This window comes from Osmia bicornis, chromosome 10, assembly GCF_907164935.1.
Source record: "Osmia bicornis bicornis chromosome 10, iOsmBic2.1, whole genome shotgun sequence".
In the NCBI taxonomy this organism is placed as follows: domain Eukaryota; kingdom Metazoa; phylum Arthropoda; class Insecta; order Hymenoptera; family Megachilidae; genus Osmia; species Osmia bicornis.
This window is the reverse complement of record NC_060225.1, coordinates 6,169,794-6,190,904: the sequence shown is the minus strand read 5'-3', so window position 1 is coordinate 6,190,904 and position 21,111 is coordinate 6,169,794. Positions and strand designations below refer to the sequence as shown.

At 32.2% G+C, this 21,111-nt stretch overlaps 7 protein-coding genes across 12 annotated transcripts; 2 read left to right on the top strand and 5 right to left on the bottom strand.

Annotated features, from left to right (window-relative positions):
• Positions 1–122: 122 nt before the first annotated feature.
• On the bottom strand, positions 123–6,073 carry LOC114871257 (probable ATP-dependent RNA helicase DDX5). Of its 2 annotated transcripts, XM_029176930.2 has the most exons (6): positions 5,935–6,073; positions 4,256–5,460; positions 4,124–4,183; positions 2,271–2,501; positions 1,995–2,183; positions 123–1,921 (listed from the first exon to the last, which is right to left on the bottom strand). In XM_029176930.2, exons 1-6 carry the CDS (start codon positions 5,940–5,942, stop codon positions 1,758–1,760), a joined length of 1,857 nt encoding a protein of 618 aa, XP_029032763.1. In that variant the 5' UTR covers positions 5,943–6,073; the 3' UTR covers positions 123–1,757. The 2 variants fall into 2 exon arrangements, with proteins under 2 accessions (XP_029032763.1, XP_029032764.1); XM_029176931.2 differs by lacking the exons at positions 123–1,921; positions 1,995–2,183; positions 2,271–2,501 and adding an exon at positions 2,830–3,501.
• Positions 6,074–6,925: 852 nt separating this feature from the next.
• LOC114871219 (ATP-dependent RNA helicase dbp2-like) lies at positions 6,926–11,169 on the bottom strand. 3 transcript variants are annotated; one of them, XM_029176853.2, is made up of 7 exons: positions 10,909–11,169; positions 10,130–10,387; positions 9,834–10,071; positions 9,477–9,757; positions 8,907–9,400; positions 7,424–7,666; positions 6,926–7,353 (listed from the first exon to the last, which is right to left on the bottom strand). In XM_029176853.2, coding segments are annotated over exons 1-7 (1,830 nt in total). In that variant the 5' UTR covers positions 10,911–11,169; the 3' UTR covers positions 6,926–7,039. The 3 variants fall into 3 exon arrangements, 2 of the variants coding, with proteins under 2 accessions (XP_029032686.1, XP_029032685.1); XM_029176852.2 differs by lacking the exon at positions 10,909–11,169 and adding an exon at positions 10,594–10,822; XR_006829769.1 differs by lacking the exons at positions 6,926–7,353; positions 10,909–11,169 and adding exons at positions 7,969–8,555; positions 10,594–10,822 and having other exon boundaries at positions 7,574–7,666.
• Positions 11,170–11,610: 441 nt separating this feature from the next.
• On the top strand, positions 11,611–14,455 carry LOC114871220 (glycerol kinase-like). Of its 2 annotated transcripts, XM_029176855.2 has the most exons (10): positions 11,613–11,923; positions 12,083–12,341; positions 12,417–12,634; positions 12,709–12,921; positions 13,007–13,117; positions 13,186–13,442; positions 13,546–13,751; positions 13,863–14,000; positions 14,079–14,156; positions 14,215–14,455. In XM_029176855.2, the coding sequence occupies exons 1-10, from the start codon at positions 11,843–11,845 to the stop codon at positions 14,310–14,312; spliced, it is 1,659 nt and encodes a 552-aa protein (XP_029032688.1). In that variant the 5' UTR covers positions 11,613–11,842; the 3' UTR covers positions 14,313–14,455. The 2 variants fall into 2 exon arrangements, with proteins under 2 accessions (XP_029032689.1, XP_029032688.1); XM_029176856.2 differs by lacking the exons at positions 14,079–14,156; positions 14,215–14,455 and having other exon boundaries at positions 11,611–11,923; positions 13,859–13,982.
• A 41-nt stretch (positions 14,456–14,496) lies between these two features.
• On the bottom strand, positions 14,497–16,035 carry LOC114871224 (testis-specific serine/threonine-protein kinase 1-like). The gene is made up of 6 exons (XM_046287394.1): positions 16,012–16,035; positions 15,775–15,954; positions 15,302–15,451; positions 14,967–15,240; positions 14,707–14,886; positions 14,497–14,640 (listed from the first exon to the last, which is right to left on the bottom strand). Exons 3-6 carry the CDS (start codon positions 15,436–15,438, stop codon positions 14,497–14,499), a joined length of 735 nt encoding a protein of 244 aa, XP_046143350.1. The 5' UTR covers positions 15,439–15,451; positions 15,775–15,954; positions 16,012–16,035.
• Positions 16,036–16,272: 237 nt separating this feature from the next.
• On the top strand, positions 16,273–17,394 carry LOC114871222 (RNA-binding protein 8A). The gene is made up of 4 exons (XM_029176858.2): positions 16,273–16,448; positions 16,582–16,728; positions 16,800–17,061; positions 17,139–17,394. The coding sequence occupies exons 1-4, from the start codon at positions 16,388–16,390 to the stop codon at positions 17,167–17,169; spliced, it is 501 nt and encodes a 166-aa protein (XP_029032691.1). The 5' UTR covers positions 16,273–16,387; the 3' UTR covers positions 17,170–17,394.
• Positions 17,395–17,529: 135 nt separating this feature from the next.
• On the bottom strand, positions 17,530–19,303 carry LOC114871221 (26S proteasome regulatory subunit 6A-B). Its single transcript, XM_029176857.2, has 3 exons — positions 19,079–19,303; positions 17,841–18,974; positions 17,530–17,760 (listed from the first exon to the last, which is right to left on the bottom strand). The coding sequence occupies exons 1-3, from the start codon at positions 19,118–19,120 to the stop codon at positions 17,650–17,652; spliced, it is 1,287 nt and encodes a 428-aa protein (XP_029032690.1). The 5' UTR covers positions 19,121–19,303; the 3' UTR covers positions 17,530–17,649.
• Positions 19,304–19,951: 648 nt separating this feature from the next.
• Positions 19,952–21,001, bottom strand: LOC114871223 (60S ribosomal protein L34-like). Of its 2 annotated transcripts, none has more exons than XM_029176859.2 (4): positions 20,924–21,001; positions 20,690–20,761; positions 20,165–20,362; positions 19,952–20,082 (listed from the first exon to the last, which is right to left on the bottom strand). In XM_029176859.2, exons 2-4 carry the CDS (start codon positions 20,752–20,754, stop codon positions 19,995–19,997), a joined length of 351 nt encoding a protein of 116 aa, XP_029032692.1. In that variant the 5' UTR covers positions 20,755–20,761; positions 20,924–21,001; the 3' UTR covers positions 19,952–19,994. The 2 variants fall into 2 exon arrangements, with proteins under 2 accessions (XP_029032692.1, XP_029032693.1); XM_029176860.2 differs by having other exon boundaries at positions 20,865–20,956.
• Positions 21,002–21,111: the final 110 nt, after the last annotated feature.

The window sequence follows — 21,111 nt, the reverse complement described above, 5'->3', positions numbered from 1 at the left end:
CCGCATCCCCACCACTTTCGTCCCCACCTGTATTACAATTTATCCTTGTAAATATTTGATAAATGGAACGTTGATCACTAAATTCAACCATGGGATTTGCATAAAATAAATATTTACATAACTTTACAGTTACATTTGTATATTGACTGTGTGAAATAATGTACAGTTATATGTGCAACTTGTTACCTAAAAATTAAGTACCTCATTTCATAAAAAGATTGAACTGTTTTCACTTATAACTACTTGTTATAAGTAGTATGATACATTTCACAGGTTTCATTTTATAATTAAACATAAAATCGAATGAAAATACACTAAGCATGGAATAATAATACGCAATGATACAATTATAGTATTGTTATAATGAAGATGGAATACTTCCGTTATTTATTGGACAACATTGTACAATATAAAAATATTATGATGATTTCAGATCTACAAAATTTAATCATCGACAAGACATTAATATTTTCTGTCTAGAATTTCGATTTAACAGTTTTTTCCATTTATTTAACCGACATCGAAAAATATATTCACGCAATATTATGGAACACTGAAATATACACATTAATATATTGTACGTTAAATACTATAAAAAGAAATGATGATGTTACAATGAGAATTCTACTAGTGCAAAAAGCAATCAATCAGGCACGCATAATCGCCAGTTCTAACAGGTCTAGTAATATCGCAAAATTGTAACTGTACAGAACATTTATATATGTTGGAATGAATCAATAAACTCTGACCTGATCGCATGACTTCTGATAACCACTTCAACCAATGAATGAGAAAGGTATCTCTTTTTGAAGAATAGCACTGATTACTCGTATCAGTATCGATCATCATAATGTATATTTTGCCGGCGATCAAAACGTTAGACAACTAAAGTCCCAAATAATCATATGACAATATTATTTCAACGAATAAAATGTAATTTACCATTTCTGTAATGAGATCACAATGTTAATATGCTACTTATATACGAATTTGTAATTTGAAATATTTTTAAGTCGGATTATGAATTTTAATGATTCAATTTACTTTCCTCGGAAGAAAAGCAAATTATGGTAATGAAATTTTGTATACAATTATTTAGGTTCCATACTTATACTATTTTATTAAATTTTTAATACTACAATACGCTGGGTGTCCATACCCTCTTAAGTTTAATACAGTGCAATGTATTGTACGTTTTTAAATAATGATTCATGCACTTACAACTTAATAAATTTCTATTACAAAACAATTTATTATAAATTATTTTTCAAGTTAATATAACTTTTTGCTTCTTAAAGGTGATTTACTTTAAGGAGCAAATACCAACTGGCATTGCTGTTGGATCTTGCAAAATAAAATTTCTTCTTCTTTGATGTATACAAAATAAATCGTAAGTTTTATGAGACCGATAAACAATAAATTCTGTTTTGAGCGAATAAACAGTTGCAGTTGCAAGAATCATAAATGAGAAGTTGTCATTAATAATAATCTACCTACTGTTACACTTATACATATATATTTTCTTTTTTCACTAAAAAAAAAGAGAATGCTTATGAATGTCCTTGAATCGACATAACCGAAATTGTTAATATGATCAATTATCGGCAATAATACCACATGTATTTTACTTTGTATTCAAATAAGAAGCATGTTATATTGAAAATGTTCTATTTCAAATAAGACATTGCTTCTTCTGTTTCTTTTCTTTTTTTCACTATATTACATAAAACTTTCATTTAAAATTAATTGTTTTTAAATTAATAACCATTTTGTTGCCTATAACTACTTCCACCACCTCCTCCCCCACTTCCTCCATACCCACTGCCATTCTGACTGTAACTGCTGGAGCCACCACCAGAAGCTCCACCATAACTATTTTGTGAGAAAGTTTTACTACCGTAATTGCTTCCTCCTATACCACCTAAATAAAGAAGAAATACTTAACGATGCAAGGCAAGAGATAAACAATTTTAATTAAATTATAAATATATTACAATTTTTATTTGAAGCTAAACTGCTATTATTTCCATTCCATTTATTTCCTCGGTCTCCGCCTCCGTTCGAACGATCAAACCGTCCACCTCTGTCTCCATCGCGGCCTCCTCGAGAACCTCGAGAACCTCCACCACGACCTCCGGAACCACGTCCACTACCACCTCCACTACGTCCACCATAACGACCTCCTGCAAAAAAAAAATTGTAACATACAAATTAGCGATACTGAATTAAAGAAAATAAATTATGTAATTTAAATAAAAATGAATTCGTACTTTTATAAACGCCTGGATTCCTTGATAATTCGTATAGTTTAGGATTCACAACTTGTTTTGCTTCTTCCAGAACTTGAATTAAGTCACCAGCCTTATGTGCGTTACCAGGTGTGAAAAATGCGTACGCGGTTCCTGTACGCTGTGAACGTCCCGTACGTCCGATACGATGCACATAGTCTTCAGAATTGGACGGATAATCCAAATTTATCACAAACTTAACATCCTCCACATCTGTACAATATTACAAGTTATAATCATCGAAAACGTAAATAATTTGAGTCTTTGTGGTTCAGTTAACTTACAAAGCGAATTAATTAAAGCATTAACAAATATAATACCATGTTTAATATAGATGGAATTAAATGTATAATGGGAGTTCATTTGTTCACGTACGATTGGGCCTGTTGATATACAATTTAAAATATGAACTATTATTAGAAATTTATATAAAATTCTTAATTCCATCTACAATTTTTACATGAAGCACAGAAACGAATTGACCACAAAGAGCAGGTTTATATTATTTACCTGTGGTTGCCAAAAGCTGGAAACGTAAATACATTTTTGGAAATGTAGAGGAATCAGAGCTCAGATGGTTCTCATGGAATTCTCACTTTATGCGTTAGCGAGCTGTATATTTACTCTTAGCAACTTCACACCCTTCTCTCCCGCACCAAAGTATGGATCTGTGCTGGTCTTTCAAAATTTGATCCTTGTGTATTACTTCCGTGAGGTTGTAACATTGGATGAGCACCGTGTGCATTCTCCGATCAACCCCACATGCATTCCATTATATGCGTAATTGAAACAATTGTTTTGCAATGTTGAGAATTCATTAACTTTGTATTGTAAAATTTAAAAATTTCTACGTGCTGCCAAATGCATTACGTATATGGAAATATAAACATTTGCTTTTAGTGTTTCATCACTGCAAAACAATGTAATCTCATTCCCTATCCCTCTAATCTAAGAATGTAAGTGGTAAAACATCTATCCGCTTCAGCAGTCCTTGTATGCTAGATACCCTAACTCTATGACTTCCATACTTTGGACCGTCGCAGGTACAGAGTGAGAGTGTGTTTTTTCAAGTGGCACGGGTGGGCCGAGGCACAGCGTTAGGTTAGCTTGTTGTGCGGGGACAGAGACCAGCAGTCACGCCCCATTCAATTATATATTCCAAAGCAAGCTCTCCAGAGTTCTTATCATTGATAAAACTCCGTCGCATGTGCCTCTGAAAACACATAGAACAGCACGTTAATACCAGACTGACAAGACTTTTCTCAATCAGAACAAAATTTAAAGAGCCTTCTATCATCTTACCTGTTCACCTAATCTAATTTTATACACTGAAATATTTTGACTTACTTTTAATTTTATTAGTCACATAGATTTTTAGTTGAAACATTACTAAATTTCATTAAAAATATATAAAATTTATATACTATTATAAAAAATTAAAAGTACGTCAAAATCCACCTAAGCTATAATCAAACTGAACAAATTATAAAATATCTCTACTGTTGCGCTGAAAAGATGAGAATAGCATTAATTTCTATTTTTATGTTTTGTACAATGTATCATTAAGTTCCCTACGTAATTTAACGAAAATAAATGAAAATAATATTTTAAATAAAATGAAAAAAAGCGTGGATCGCTGTGTTAATTAATTGTTCTGAAACCTATGCTTCTTTTTAAAGATAATTTCCATTCATACGAAGACTAATGTCAATAATCAGTCTGGCACATGCCGTTATCCGTTGCCACGTCACAATAATACAACTCTTACAAACGTGAAATAACCATCGCAGCCTGACCCTTACATCATACCCACTAATGTGTGAACGGATTCTTACCTAATCCTCTCGCTGCAACATCCGTAGCTACTAAAATGGCAGATCTGCTATTCCGGAATTCTGAAATAAATTCTCTGGTATTGAGCTGAATATATTTATATGTATATCTAAAAGTATTCAATTAACACTTACGATTTAATACATAATCTCTTTCTTGTTGACTTTTATCTCCATGGATGCCAATTGCTTGCCATCCGTACCTATTAATTGCACGCGTTATATCGTCCACTTTCCTCTTGGTTTCAACAAAAATAATTGTCTTATTTTCTGGCTCGTTTGAAATTTCTTCCAAAAGTTTCATAAGTTTACCCTCTTTCTCAAACTCTTCGCACACGTCGACAATTTGAAGAATGTTATGATTAGCTGCTAATTGCAGAGAACCAATGTTAATTTGTATATAGTCAGTTAAAAATTCTTCCGCAAGGTTACGAACTTCTTTTGGCCACGTCGCTGACCACATAAGAGTTTGTCTATCGGGTCTGATTTGTTCTACAATTTTCCTAATTTGGGGCTCGAAGCCCATGTCAAGCATTCTATCGGCTTCGTCTAGTACTAAATATGTACATCTACGTAAATTCGTTGTACCACGTTCTAGGAAGTCAATAAGACGTCCTGGTGTTGCTATACAAATTTCAACACCTCGCTCTAAATCCCTAGCTTGAGGACCTTTTGGAGCTCCACCGAAGATACACGTGTTTCTCACTTGAGACGAAACACCAAAGTCTGATGCAACTTGTTGAATTTGCTGTGCAAGTTCTCTCGTCGGTGCTAAAATAAGAGCTATAGGTCCATCGCCACGATTTAATCTAGGTTGCTGATTTATATGTACAATGGCTGGTAAAATGTATGCTAATGTTTTGCCAGACCCTGTCTGAGCAATTCCAACCATATCACGGCCAGACAAAGCAATAGGCCAACCTTGTGCTTGAATTGCGGTTGGCTCTCCGAAACCTTGTCTGCGAATTTCATTTAAAACATATTCTGGAAATCCACCTTCTTCAAAGAATATATTCGGACTTGGCACGTTTGTTCCTTTTACAGTAATCTCTTTATCCGAACGATAAGCTTCAACTGCATGTGTAGTTCGGGTGGATACATTAGGATGCGGCTGATAAAAATCTTTTCTAAATGGCTGTAATGTATTCATATCCCATCTTGGTTTACGAAGACGTTCACCAGGTTGACGATTTTTAAAGTTATTGTTTCCAAAACTATTATCTCTATTGGAACTGCTACCAAATCTACTACCTCCACTACTTCCATCCCGACCACCAAAACGACCACCTCCGCGTGCTCCACCTCCTCTTCTGTCACCACGTTCGCGATCACGATATGCCCTTGAAAATAAATGTACTTTTAGTTAGATACGAACAGCATATAAGTTTCTGATAATACATATATAATACTTTGGAAGTATGTTTAATTGCAAGAAATCGTATTAAATATATAATTACAGTATTCTACAAACGGTACATTACATTATTTATAACATATTATAGGTTTAAATTGTATCTAATTTTATTAATATATATTAAACACGTGCTATGCGTTTATAAAATTATAGTTATAAAATACATACATTTATGAATTTATGTAAAAATATTTTTAATATTAAAATACTCAAGTTAACTTTCAACTAATTATTTCTAATAGTAGAGATCTTTTCTATATTATGGAAGCAAAAAGTTTCGTTAGTAAAGAAGCAATATGGAGTAAAGCATAGTCAATCATAGACGTTAAAATGTCAGTAAAAAAATTCACGTAAAAGTGATAATTTCACGTAATTTTAATAAAAATCTTTTTCTACTTACATTTTCATGCAGATATGTAGTACTTTTAATTTGAAAATAGGTTGATATTCTTGAATAAATCAGTATTTTGAAGAGCAGAATTAACGAAAAGTACGTTCCACTCCTTCCACGATCTAAAAGGGATCTGCGAAACTAATGTCATGGCGTCGTGACGTATCAGGAAATAGTCCCTCTTTACGTTAAATTACTTTATACTTCTTATTACTGTCATTATTTATACATGATAATACACAAATAATATTATTTATTAATGTTTTACATTTGAACAGTTATCTCTTTTTCAAACATTAATTTTCAATATTTTGATATATGAAAAATGCCGGAAATAATGACATCGAGTAGGGGAACATTTACGGAAATACATATAACATTAAAATTAGAATTAAATTTCATCACGTTTTCATATCTTTCGACCTTTATAACTTCTATTTTATTGTATAAAAGAAAAAAAACAATTTTATTAATTGAATTTACAATAGCGAAATATTACAAAATCAATTTTCTTACAATTTCTTTATTTTTAGTGTAGATTTAATCTCTATGAACTGTATTTTTGAAGTCTTTACAAAGTAAAATAAATTGAAATGAATAAATTTTATCCCTTTTATACATTGGAAGTGACAGCACAACTTTATTAAAATTTATATAAAATCGTAACTTAATAAATTAACAATAATTGATATATATTTTTAAGAATTACCTTACTTAACATGTGTTAATTTTCAGAACAGTAGTTTCATTTTAAACGCTTTTTAAAATAAAACAAGTTTTATAATATAACATAAGATATCGAAATATATTATAAATACAACACAATATATCCATTACCATTCAGAGTTTTTAAGTATTATGTATTTAAGTAAATTTTAATCTTTATTTCTTGATTGTTTAATCATACATATACATTTAACAAATTTTATTTTGACCATTATCACACTAATTCTATATATATTCATTAATTGCATATATATTTTTTGGTTCCAATTTCATGTTCTGTGTACTTTTTATTTTATTCTATTTTATGTTTAACACAAATTTAACTAAGTGTATTACTATTAACACTGTTTAATGAAATGTTTTTTTTTTTAATACTGTTAACATAGTTTTAATACGTTGTACCTCTGTATTGATAGGTATTTCCATAACTATCTCCTCCATAACTTTGAGCCAAGCTACTTTGTCCATATGATCTTTGTGTATTGTAACCATATCCTGAGTTCTGATGAATTGTGTTGCCTTGTTTTGAATTATTATAACTACTGTAATCTGAACCTGAATAGCCATTTGAAGTAGATTGATAAGTATTTCCACTACGACCACCGGCAAGACCTCTTCCTCTTGTAGAAACGCCTCTTCCCCTATTATCATTACTACCGCGTCTACCATTACTTCTATCAGTACCCATAAACCGTTTTCCACCTTTTATATTAAAAATACACGCATTATGAAATTGTATTAAACAATAATTAGAAATAGTTTGAGAGCATACTTCTATTTCCAGGATTCCCAGATTTAGCCAATTCCGCCATTTCAGTAAGTCGAGGATTTATATTTTGTCCTGCTTCTCTTAATACTTCTATTAGGTCTCCAGCATGTTTCATATTATGGGTTGTGAAAAATGCATAAGCAGTTCCGGTCTGCCTTCTTCGTCCGGTACGACCGATTCTATGTATGTAATCCTCTGATGATGATGGATAATCAAAATTTATTACATACTTGACATCGTCCACATCTGTGACAAAACGTAAAAAACGAATGGAAGCATTCCCGTTGTTTAAAATAATACATATTATTCATATTATTTGTAATAATCATCACCCCATATGTTGGTTGCATTGAGCTCATAGAATGATCTTCAAACTTGGGAAATTACTTATATAAAATGCTTAATATTAAATGCATAAAGTGGTTGAGAACAAATTGTAAACATATTATATGTTTATATTGTACATTTTCAATAACTTTTATTAAATAGAATCTAGATTTTTACTTAAAAATAAATTTCTCTGAATATCAGGTTTGAAAACCACCCACCTTTTAGCTGGAAATTCCATTTCAAAATCAGCAAGAACAGCCCCAATTACTTTTAAATGTGGAGCTATTCAGTTGGTTTCATATGGAAATGTATTGTTGGCCTAGAGATTAGACAGACACAGCGTGGTGTCTGGTTTGGGATAAAGGCAGCATTTTAAGGTTTAAGCCTGTATGCATTAACCTTATTAGGCAATAGATAATAATTTTAAGAACTAGAGGCACTAGAAAACGCTTGAGGATCAATCATTGTACCGATAAATGAATAAATAAAAATAAAATAATTCGAGATACTTAGAATGTAGAAAGTACAGATTAAGTTATACTAAAATATACAATTATCTTATCACGAACCCTTAATAAAATAATAATTTTTTTCTCATAAAACTGAAATCTTTGTATCGAATTCTTTAGTTTCATATTAAAACTGAATTTAATGAAAATTCTCAATTTAGAAATATGCTCTTTAAAATATGTATCAAAGTTAATATTATAATTATTAATACAATACAAGCAAAGAAAAATAAAATGTTCACTGTGTCTGCCCAATACTGGCAGTACACCGCGTTCACTTAGGGTACTCTGTGCCTCTGAAAAAAAAAAGTAGACAGTCTTAGTGGTAGCTTTTGTGTGTTTTGTTAGAACCCTTTATATAAATTCAATCTTATATATTCGATTAGTATACAATATAAAAATACAAACCTGTTTAAAATATTTAACATACTATAACTTAAAAGCAAATTAAAAATATAGTCTGATCAATGTGCATTTTCAGGGCTCTGCTACATGAAACTTTTAATAAATCACACATTGCTACATACATAGCTGTCCACTGGTTTTATTAGTAACGCATCACTGGCTAATCCAATAAGTGTTGCCGATTCCCAGATTCATTCGACTTCGAAATATTTAAATACTATATATTAAAAAATAATACATACCTAAACCTCTAGCAGCAACATCTGTTGCAACTAGAATAGGAGCCCTTCCGCTTTTAAATTCTTGTAGTACGTGATCTCTTTCTTGTTGATTTTTATCACCATGAATACTCAATGCTTGCCATCCATCTCGCCTTATATTTCTCGTAATATCATCAACTTTACGTTTCGTTTCAACGAAAATGATCGTTTTGTTCTCTTTTTCGTTTCCAATTTCCTGAAGTAATCTATATAATTTTAAATCCTTTTCGAATTCTTGGCAAACGTCCACGATCTGAATAATGTTATGATTAGCTGACAGAGTCAAAGAACCAATATTAAGATGCATATAGTCAGTTAGGAAGTCCTCTGCTAAAGCTCGAACTTCTTTCGGCCATGTAGCTGACCACATTAAAACTTGTCTATCAGGTCGGATTTGTTCAATTATTTTTCTTATTTGAGGTTCAAAACCCATATCTAACATTCTATCAGCTTCATCTAGTACTAAATATGTGCACCTAAGAAAACATCAGATTTAATTGTACCTCAAAATACACGAATTACATTCGCTTTTAATTAAAATAATAATTATACCTGCGTAAATTTGTAGTTCCTCTTTCTAAGAAATCAATAAGTCTACCTGGTGTAGCAATACATATCTCAACACCTCTTTCTAGATCATGTGCCTGTGGACCTTTGGGTGCACCACCAAAAATACAAGTGTTTCTAACACCTGATGATTCTCCAAAACAGTTAGCTACTTCTTGAATCTGTTGAGCTAGTTCTCTGGTAGGAGCTAAGATTAGAGCAACTGGACCATCACCAGGACTAAGTCTTGGCTGGTGTATGATATGTACAATTGCTGGTAGAATATACTGAAATGAGAAAATTTTGAATCTTGTATACACCATAAATGGTAATTAAAGAAAGACTATATATCTCTAATCTCACTCCAAGTGTTTTTCCAGATCCAGTTTGAGCAATGGCAACTAGATCTTTGCCACTGAGTGCAATAGGCCATCCTTGTGCTTGAATTGCTGTAGGTTGAGAGTATCCTTGTTTATGTATAACTTCTAACACATAAGGTGGAAAATTTCCTTCTTCAAAATATTGGATAGGATTAGGTATATTGTCACCTTTCACAGTTATCTCAGCATTTTCTCGAAATTGGCCCACTTCTTCTTTTGATCTAACATAAATGTCATATATTAATTTTCCATTGAAAAATTAGATTTTATAATTTATACCTGTTTCTAACTGAAGGATGTTCAATATAAAAATCTTTACGTAAAGGTTCTAATGACCGTACATCCCAAATGATTTTTCTAAGAGTCCCTCCAGGTTGTTTGCCTTTTATACTACCACGAATATTATTTGTAGTCCCTCTACCACGTCCACCAAATCTACTAATACTGTTTCCACGAATATTTTCAACACCTCCTCTAATGCTACCTCTGGAAATACCACCTCTACGGCCTCTATTATGTTCTCTATCACGAGAAAACCTAAACACATAACATAATTGTAAATTTATAACAAATACAGTATATTAATTGTAAAATCCTTATTTTACTTATAAATAAAATTAGTAATCATAAACTTAATATTTGTGAAAAAGAAAAGATGTAATTTTCTAATGATGTACAAATATATTTATTCAAAGAGAAAGAAATAAAAATGATATCTATTTATATAAATAGAAGTGAAATACATTTTCAATAAATTTATTTGTTGGGATGATTTAAGAATTGTCTTTAACTATGATTTAGTCTAGTAATCATAAATTTCTCACGAATGTACAATAAAACAAATATAGGTTTAACAATGTATTAAAACACAACTTCTTTTTATCGTAAATTTTGATTATTGATTAGCACTGCCTGCAATACGATTCGGCGCTACTTAGTGCACATCAGAAAAAAAGGATTTAAATCAAATATTTCTACTTCGGACAATATATATATAAAAAAGTTCGATATAAACTTGTATTATGTAACATTAAACTTAATTGTCATGTTCCACTTACATTTTCAAATAGGAATACCTTCAAACACCAACGAGCAAATAGATTATTCTGCTTTGCAGTCACTCACGAACGCTAATCGATACTTCGGTAGAAGCAAATATTATAATAGTTAGTAATCTGGTTTTAAATGTTTCACTGAGCTTAATGAAAAGTTCGAACTTTCTTGTTGAGCGAAATATGAATACAATAATGGAAATGAATTATGTTGCTTATCTTTAAACTTGCCGGTAAATCCAGTGGATCAAATTGACAAGTGAACTTCCGAAAGTAGTTCCGTATAAACAGTTTCCATGACAGCACCGGCGTAGTAATACGCGAATGCGAAAAAATTGAAACAAAAAAATGTATAATAAAATCAAAAATTTCAATAGAAGATCATTATAAGTTTAAAGTAGAATGACAGCGATGTTTCTTGTAAAACTCAACTCATTCTATGAACATGTTACAAATCCTGTAGCTAGCTTATTAACTTTGAATAAAACTCACATTCTAATTAATAAATAATAATCTTTTAATTAAGTTTCTGTCAAAACTAAGATTAAATGAAGTCTTAGTTTTTATCAGATCAAGAAATAGTAAATAATAAGAAATGTTCATGATTAAATCTGGCGCGGATTCAGTAATCGCTGTACTTTAAAAAGATGACACTAGAGTTCAGGTTCAAAATCGAGCATGAAACTACAGCCGGCTGTGACATTAGTAAATGGCAGTTTTTGTTGCGGAAGAAGAAGGCGATCGATGAGAAGCAGCCAGTAACGTACGCGTGGTCCGGAGCGCTTATTTTTAACGAATGATTTCATCAGTTACTTAATCTTTTAACGTCATGTCAATTCGCACCTTTTACTGTTAATTTCACATTCATGTTTGTGACATATGATTGTTTAAACCACCGGCAAACTGATTACCATCGAGTAATCAATCATTTTTTTATGAAATGAACAAACATGAGTCAACAAGCAGTTACGGACCCCTCATCGGTGCAATCGATGAAGGGACAAGTAGTGCAAGATTTTTGGTACTACAATTTTACTTATTATCTGTAATAAATTTGATACTTTGTAATGCACATGACACATGTGTTAATACCTTTACCTCCTTTGGTTTCTTGTATCAGGATGTACAGCCTTCTTACATTTAAATAAATATTTTAGTAATCCATATATTATTATTGTAGGTTTTTGCTGCAAACACAGCAGAAGTATTAACATATCATCAGATTTCTATACCTCAGTTATGTCCAAAAGAGGGATGGGTTGAACAAGATCCGACAGAAATATTAAAAGCAGTCAGGGAATGCATTCGTCAAACTATATTTAATTTAAAACAACTAGCCATAGATCCTAATGATATAGTTGCAGTCGGTGTAACAAACCAAAGAGAAACCACAGTTGTATGGGATTCTGTTACTGGAGAGCCATTATATAATGCTATTGGTAACACCTGCTTTTATCTGAAAATACAATAAATAAGATAAGTAATACATTTTATAAATGGATTTTAATTTCTAGTGTGGATGGATATGAGAACTACTTCCATTGTAGATGATATATTAGACAAGATACGTAATCGAAATAAGAACTATCTGCAGCCACTTTGTGGCTTGCCTATTAGTCCTTACTTTAGTGCTTTAAAATTAAAATGGTTATTAGATAATGTGCCTTCCGTTCATGCAGCTCGGAATCAGAAACGTTGCATGTTTGGCACCATTGATTCTTGGCTGATTTGGGTCAGTTTAGTAGCAGATGTTTATTGATACATGTTCTACCAAAAGGTTTTGAAGAATTTTTTTTTTTATTATAGAACTTAACTGGAGGAACAAACTCTGGTATCCATGCGACAGATGTTACAAATGCTTCACGAACGATGTTAATGAATATCTCTACCTTGAAATGGGATCCAACATTGTTATCATTTTTCAACATACCATTAGAAATTTTACCAGAAATTCGAAGTTCGTCTGAAATATATGGTTATATACAGGATGAGATTCTCTCCGGCGTACCAATATCAGGAGTATGTTTTATTTTATAATTAATAAGTAAATGACTATTACTTCGCCTAATATATTTATTTCATAAAAATATGCGTTTATACTTAGTGTTTAGGTGATCAACAGTCAGCATTAGTAGGTCAGATGTGTTTTCAAAAGGGCCAAGCAAAGAGCACGTATGGAACTGGATGCTTCCTTTTGTATAATACTGGAACTGCTGTGAGGTCAACTTCTGTACTGGAAAAATATTTGTTCACATATTAGATATTAATAAATAGTTTTTTTAGATTGTTAAATCAACTTATGGTCTATTGACAACAGTTGCTTATCAGTTTGGGCCACACGTACCACCTGTATACGCCCTTGAGGGTTCTGTAGCAATAGCTGGAGCTGGTATTCAGTGGCTAAGGGATAATCTCGGAATAATAGAACATATAAAAGATATTGAACCTCTTGTTGAAACAATACCACTTGATAATCGTGTCACGTTTGTGCCTGCATTTTCCGGATTGTATGCTCCATATTGGAGAAAAGATGCAAGGAGGTAAATAGTATAATAATGTAATGTCACGGTCACGTTATAATAGAATTAAAGGTCTTTATTGATGTTACTTTCACATATCTCTTGCAAAGTATTGATATTTCAGCGTTATATGCGGAATTACTGAAGACACTAATAGCACAAATATTATAAAGGCAGCTTTGCAAGCTGTTTGTTTTCAGACAAGAGATATTTTAGACGCTATGAAAAAGGACACTGGATATATTTTATCTAAGCTGTTGGTAGATGGTGCTATGACTACTAATAATTTGTTAATGCAAATGCAAGCTGACATATGCGGGATTCCAGTTGGTAAACAAAATATTTTTTTTATCAAGCATTTACCATTTTATGTGTAGTAGAAATAAAATGAGTAAATCAGTAATGTAAATATCTGATCAAATGTAAAATTTCACAAGAAAGTAAGGCCTATGATGTGTGAAACTACTGCACTTGGAGCTGCGATAGCGGCCGGAAACGCAGATGGTATACGGAAATGGGATGTGAAAGTAGATTCTGCCGTTCCAAGTGATACTTTTTTACCTTCCATAAGCGAAAATGGTATCTTTAATGTGTTTTTTTTTTTCGTTTTTATATGTACGTTAATTCATGTATTAAAAATATAATGTTTTTTTGCAGAAAGAGATATAATGTACGCGCAATGGAAAATGGCTATTGAGAGAAGTTTAGGTTGGGATCTACAAACTGATACCAAGGGTAAATATAATTATAAAATGCAAATAGACTAGCAGATAATAATAACATATTATTCCAGATTATACCAGTACTGTCCACAAAGTAACTGCCCCTGGCATTTTTGTGATAAGTACAATAATTTTACTTATATTCGCGGAGTATTATTCTACGTTATGACTGAACGAGCACATGTACTGTATGTTCCACCAACAATGCATTTGGGCAGGTCCTGTTTACTTAAATTATTAATTATTGTACTAATTATTAAATTTATAAAAGTAACGTTATTTATAAATAAAGGTGCCATAATACTGTGATAATTTCGATGTGAAATGAAACTAGGAATTTATAGTTATACGATCTATTTCAGGTACACACAGTTATTATTTTGATCTATACTTAAATCGGATGATTTTCGAGCTTTAATATCAGCATGTTTGTTTGGTTTTTTATTCTTTTCATTCACTGTTATTTCACTAGCCTTTGGTAATGTATATGGAGCATTCTGTGGAAGAATATTAAATAAATATTAACAGTTAATTAAGCAAAGAAAGGTGATGTAAAATCTTACCACGAAGGTATCGCTAGTAGAAGTTTGAACTGTGACAAGCGATTCGGAAAGCCAAATATCATTTCTTATATTATCAATGTGTAACCGTGTTCGTTGCGGTACAAGTATTCGGGCGATAAGAGAACGGCAAGCTTGAGACACCTTCGGTTCTTTAGGAAATGTAATCTTATTTTGAACTTGCTAAAATAATGTAAACTAATGTAACTGTAGTTTTCCATAAACAGTAATACATTCTTCTTTCTCTTAATGTACCTGGGTACCTTTAGAAGTTGGTTGTAATTTGTGTCGTCAAATGGTAGCCGACCGTAAACCATAGCATAAAGTACTACACCCATGGACCATACATCGGCAAGTTGAGGTAAATATGGGATTCCTTTTAATATTTCAGGCGAGGCATATGCATAACTTCCACAGAAAGTTTCACTTAGTGGATTTATACCATTCTTTGGTTTCATACGACCACGCGCAAATCCAAAGTCAGACAATTTAACATTGAAGTTGGAATCCATTAGAAGGTTTTCGCATTTGACATCCCTTAAATAAAATTACAAATTATTTCATGATAAATTATTTTTATATACGCTATAAAATTTACCTATGAACTATACCGCGTCCATGACAATAATCGATTGCTTCTAATAATTGCCGAAACCATCTACGACTACGGAATTCATCGATAAAAGTATCTAGTCTTATTATGTCTAATAAGCTACCATTTTGGGCGTATTCCATGATAATATATACGCTAAATATAAAATATTTATAATTATTATGTGAGGTATATTTTTGTTTATTCGAGGAATATAATAAATTGACAGACCGATGGGTTGTTTCAATTGCTTGGAGGAAACGGATTAAATTTGGATGCCTTAAACCTTTCACTACTTCAATTTCACGGGGTAAAAATTTCTTTAAGTATTCGCCGGGTGCTTGAAACTTTGAAACTATTTTTATTGCTACATGGCAATCATGTCGACCAGATTTAGCAATCTTTTACGATAATTTTGTTCAGTATCTTTTTTTATAAATACTAATTCTTAACAAATTGTTTTCTTTTATATAACATACTTTTACGGTAGCATATGATCCGGATCCTATTGTTTTTCCAAGAGCATAACCATGCGTTTCAAGAACAGTTAATTTCTTTTCCGTTTTTTCATGTTCATTGTCTACGGTTTTTAACAATGATTTTCGGGAATTGTCTCTTATTGGAGCGCTTGACATCTTATGTATAAATGGTTATATTGGCTGTAAATTTTTAATGAATAAATATAATATATTATACATTATAGATTACATCTTTACTTTTGTTCGGTGCTTGAAGCGACATTGTATTTATTGAGTTACATGTTTCAAAGAATTTTATAAAAGTGTTGTTGATGTTGTATTAATTTGATGATTTTAATTTGAAATTGGCCATTCGAGAATCGATTGCTAACATTTGAAATACGGTTTGTGATCGATATCTCAATGCATCGAGGCCGAACTCCGAATTCCGCGTTGGTAAAACAGTCTACGTTTCATCAAAAATTAGGTCGCACAGAAACTGATTTAAGCGCCACCTCAGTTATTGTACAAATTAACGGCATGCTATATGATGCTATATACGCCACCATCCGCATAATTTACGTGCCCAAGCGGTAGTGTTTAAGGTTAGAAGAAAGCAAATATAAATTAAACTATGGCAGATGTATTAGATATTGATAATGCAGAAGAATTTGAAGTTGACGACGAAGGCGATCGTAAGTTTGTGTTTCGTTTTATTGTAATTTTACACGTTTGAAGACATATCGCTTGTTCTAATTTCCTTTACTCCATTTCTATAAGTACAATTCTTTATATGTTTGTGAGGATTCTTTCTATTTATTATTTCAGAGGGTATCGCGCGCTTGAAGGAAAAGGCGAAGAGAAGAAAAGGTAGAGGACATGGGGCAGAATTAGTTTCTACTCGTGATGACGTTGGTCATTACGAGTCGATGAATGTTGTTGAGGAAGATGATGACGAACCGGGTCCACAAAGATGTACGAATAAAAACATTTTTAATATATTTATTATCACTGCATTGGCTAAAACTTGCTTTGATACTTTTTAGCTGTTGAAGGATGGATTCTTTTCATAAACTCAGTACACGAAGAAGCACAGGAAGATGACATCCAAGATAAATTTTCAGAATTTGGACAAATTAAAAATTTGCATTTAAATTTGGACAGAAGGACAGGGTTCTTGAAAGGATATGCTTTGGTTGAATATGAAACATTTAAGGAAGCACAAGCAGCAAAAGATGCTTTAAATGGAACAGAAATCTTAGGACAACCTATTTCAGTTGATTGGTGCTTTGTTAAAGGACCAAAAAAGTAGGATTTCTTTTGTTGCAAATATGAATAAGTTGTTGGTTTATATGAAATTTTAACAAACTCAATTCTTATTGCAGGATAAAGAAGAGAAGTCATAGAAGACGATGAGAAAATTGTAATTAATAGTTAAAACTTTTACTTTCCCTATGTATAATTATTTCAACTAAGAAAGATTGTTTTTTATTTTACAAAAGTTGTAAAAAACAAATAATTAAAAATAATATAGTTTGTACCGAAAGCTGATTAACCATGTAGTGGAAAATCTATCCACTTGTAATCATAATATACGAAAATAATAAATTTATATTGATGAAAATAAAGGGTTAGACGTTCTATATGTATGTATGAGTCCTATAGTCCTAGTCCTAGAGTTTATAATAAAATTATGAACATAATTTTACATATCCATGATATGTTAATAAATCAAAAGTAATATTCAGATCAATTACTTTTTAAGGTTGAGTTACGTATTTTATAAACAATATTAGCTTTTTATTAAAACTCAATTTTGTTTGTTATCATTACAGTCTCTACTTGTATTTAGTATAGAATATATATCTTAATAAATAAATCATTGAATAAAGAACCTTAGGCATAGTAATTAAGATTTGCTTTCTTCTTCGCTTGAACTTCGTTTATAGCTTCCATTAAATCTTCATGCGTAACTGCAGTTGCGTTACGCCTTAACGCTATCATACCCTATAAAAAAAAAAATAGGAGAAATTAATTACGAATATTTCGATCAAATTGCAATTCTGAAATGTAATAGTATTATGTACCGCTTCCACACAAACGGCTTTACATTGAGCGCCATTGAAATCGTCAGTAGATCTCGACAGTTCTTCAAAATTAACATCCGGTGACATATTCATTTTTCGCGAATGAATTTGCATAATACGCGCTCTGGCTTCCTCATTTGGATGAGGGAATTCAATTTTCCTATCCAAACGACCTGACCTAAGCAAGGCCGGATCTAATATGTCTACTCTGTTTGTAGCTGCTATTACTTTGATATCAGCAGTAGAACTAAACCCATCTAATTGATTCAACAATTCTAACATAGTACGTTGTACTTCCCTGTCACCAGCTTTCTCAGAATCAAATCTTTTTGTACCAATTGCATCTAATTCATCGATGAAAATAATTGCAGGTGCTTTCTCTTTAGCAAGTGAAAACGCATCTCTGACTAATTTTGCACCATCTCCAATAAACATTTGAACAAGTTGTGGACCTGCTAGTTTTAAAAATGTGGATTTCGTTTGAGCAGCACAAGCTCTAGCCAATAATGTTTTGCCAGTTCCTGGTGGTCCATACAAGAGGACACCTTTAGGGGGTTGAATACCAAGATTCTCAAACTTCTCTTTGTGGGTCATAGGTAAAACAACAGCCTCTATTAATTCCTGGATTTGTTTGTCCAATCCACCAATATCTGAATACTGTTCTGTAGGTCTTTCATCTACCTCCATAGCCTTCACTCTTGCATCATATTCAGCAGGTAATGTTTCAAGAACAAGATAACTGTCCTTATTGACACCTACCAAATCACCTGGCTTTAATGCTTCTGCATCAACTAATCCAATTACAGGTAGGAAGTATGTCTGTCGAGTAGAGGTTTTAATAACTGCACACTTTCCTTTTCTTTGCGCATCTAAATCAACAACTGCACCATCTTCTTCTCCCATATCTTGGGGATCAACATCTAACAGCTCTATAACATTGGATACTAAATAAGGTAAAGTTTTATTTACTTTAATCTTTTCTGTATTTTCCTTGATCTTATCATTTTGTGCTTGAAGTTCATGAGAGATTCTCATTACTTCACTTTTCATTATTTTAATTTCATTGTCTAATAAACGTGTACGAGACACAATTTCATCAGTAGACATTCTTAAAACATCCTCACCCAGAGCCTCCTATAAAGAGAGATATTCCCATTATATTGTTATTAGTGATATTGTAATTATTTTATGCTTGTCATTCGATTTTAACCTATAAGAAATTGACTTGTATTTAATACCTCCACATCTTCCCAGATAGATTTATCCTCTAAGGTAGCCATTTATTTCAAAGTATTAATTATGTTTAAAATCTAAGAACTTTATATCCTTTTGTAAGCTTCTATTTATCGTAAGTTCTGTCGAGTTCAAAATTTCACTGATCCTACATTTACTGAATGAATAAATGCCTAAACTATTGACTACAGATAAACACCAAACTGCTTTTAAAATGGCTGAATGCCTGATTTCATCCGGGGTGTCAGGGACCCCGCAGTACCGGTGCCGCTCTCTTTATACCAACCTGATGTCATCTGGGGTACCCGGGACCCCGAAGTACTGGTCCCGCTCTCTGCACACCAACCTGATATCATCTGGGGTATCAAGGACCCCAAAGCTAAAATATACCATACTTTTTATAGAAAAATTGAAACCTCTGTAACTTTTGACTCCGATCACTTAGGCATACAAACGCAACGGTTTTGAGCTAGTCTCAGTGAGACCTTTCTAATGATCTTTAAATAAAAAAATTTTAACTCTTTATTTTTATTTTAGAAGAAAGTACTTACGTCCTAAAAATAATTATGCAAGGGACATATTACAGAGATCGGAACGAGGTATAAGGCTCCTGTTTCAAATGTTGAACAAAGACATACTGATGACTGAAAATTAATGCATCTTACAATAATAATTTAAACAGATCTTTTAGTTTTACGTTGCAAACTGAAAATGCATAAACCAGTATTGTTTACAAATATAATTATTTATACAGAAGTTTCTGAACAATCATATTAAATTGTACAACACTGATATAAATGAATGATGAATAAAGAGTAACAGTACAAAAAAGTTCATATACATGATCTCATGGTTATAAAAAATAATTGAACCCCTTCTTGATTTTAAATATATTTTATTTAATTATCAAAAAGCAAACGATTATTTCTCTGCTTTTTTCGATTTCGCTTGTGCTTTCATTACTTTAACGACGATCTTTTGTTCTTCGATCAAGAAAGCGCGAACGATCCTGTAAAATTGTATAAAACAATGAGAAATTTTTATAAACAAAAACGAAACAATTCTATAGAAATCAAAGGGTTAAGGTATACCTTTCTTTAACGCATTTGTGACAGAGAACACCACCGTAAACGCGTTTAACAGTTTTCTTACGTCTGCACATACGTGATCTTTCCATAGGCCTGGCAGGCTGGATACCTCTAAGTTTATCTTTGCACTGCCCACATCTGGGTATCTTTTTTGGCTTCTTAAGATACTGATATACTAATTTTCCACCAGGAGTACGCACCCTGCAAAAACAAAAGATGGTCAGTACCATTGTTGGGTACTTTACTGTAACTACAGGAATAATAGTAACATGTATAATTTTAATAAAACGATCAAATATAAATGGATATCAGATTAAACCATGTTAAAATGTAACGCAGTTACTTGAAATAATGAACTCAAATGATATTTACACTGCTGAAATGTAAACCAAAACATAACCTCAAACGATAAGAAACTTATGCACTGAACATCCGAAAAAAATTTTTCATGTCGTACAAAAATAAATAGAGAAATAGAAACGCACGATCAAAAGGTTTTTATTGCTTTTCCACGAAAGTAACACTCACACACGTCTCCTGTTGCTTTTTGTGTTGTATGACAACCGTCGTCGATAGGTTAGTCGCTGTACCATGTTGATTCTGAAATAAACGTTCCTTCGTTAGAAAAAAGGTTCGTACATATTACACTGTATTATATCGCCAAAACACCAAGTATCTGAAACGAATGTTTTAACTCCTTCACCTTTAATGATTACCGCGAATAATACCGATACTTATAAACTATACAAAATTCGAACAAACCTTTTACAGAAGCAAACGGAAAAGGAAGCGACTACCTCGAACAGGGCTTATTGTGCGCACGCGTGATCTAAAATAAATTTGCCATCTAGTAATGAACAGTTGAACTATGTTTCCGGAGGCGATTATGGTCGGATGGTATTACAGAGATCTTTTTATCCAACTGTTTTCGCGCTCCACCGTAAGGGCGG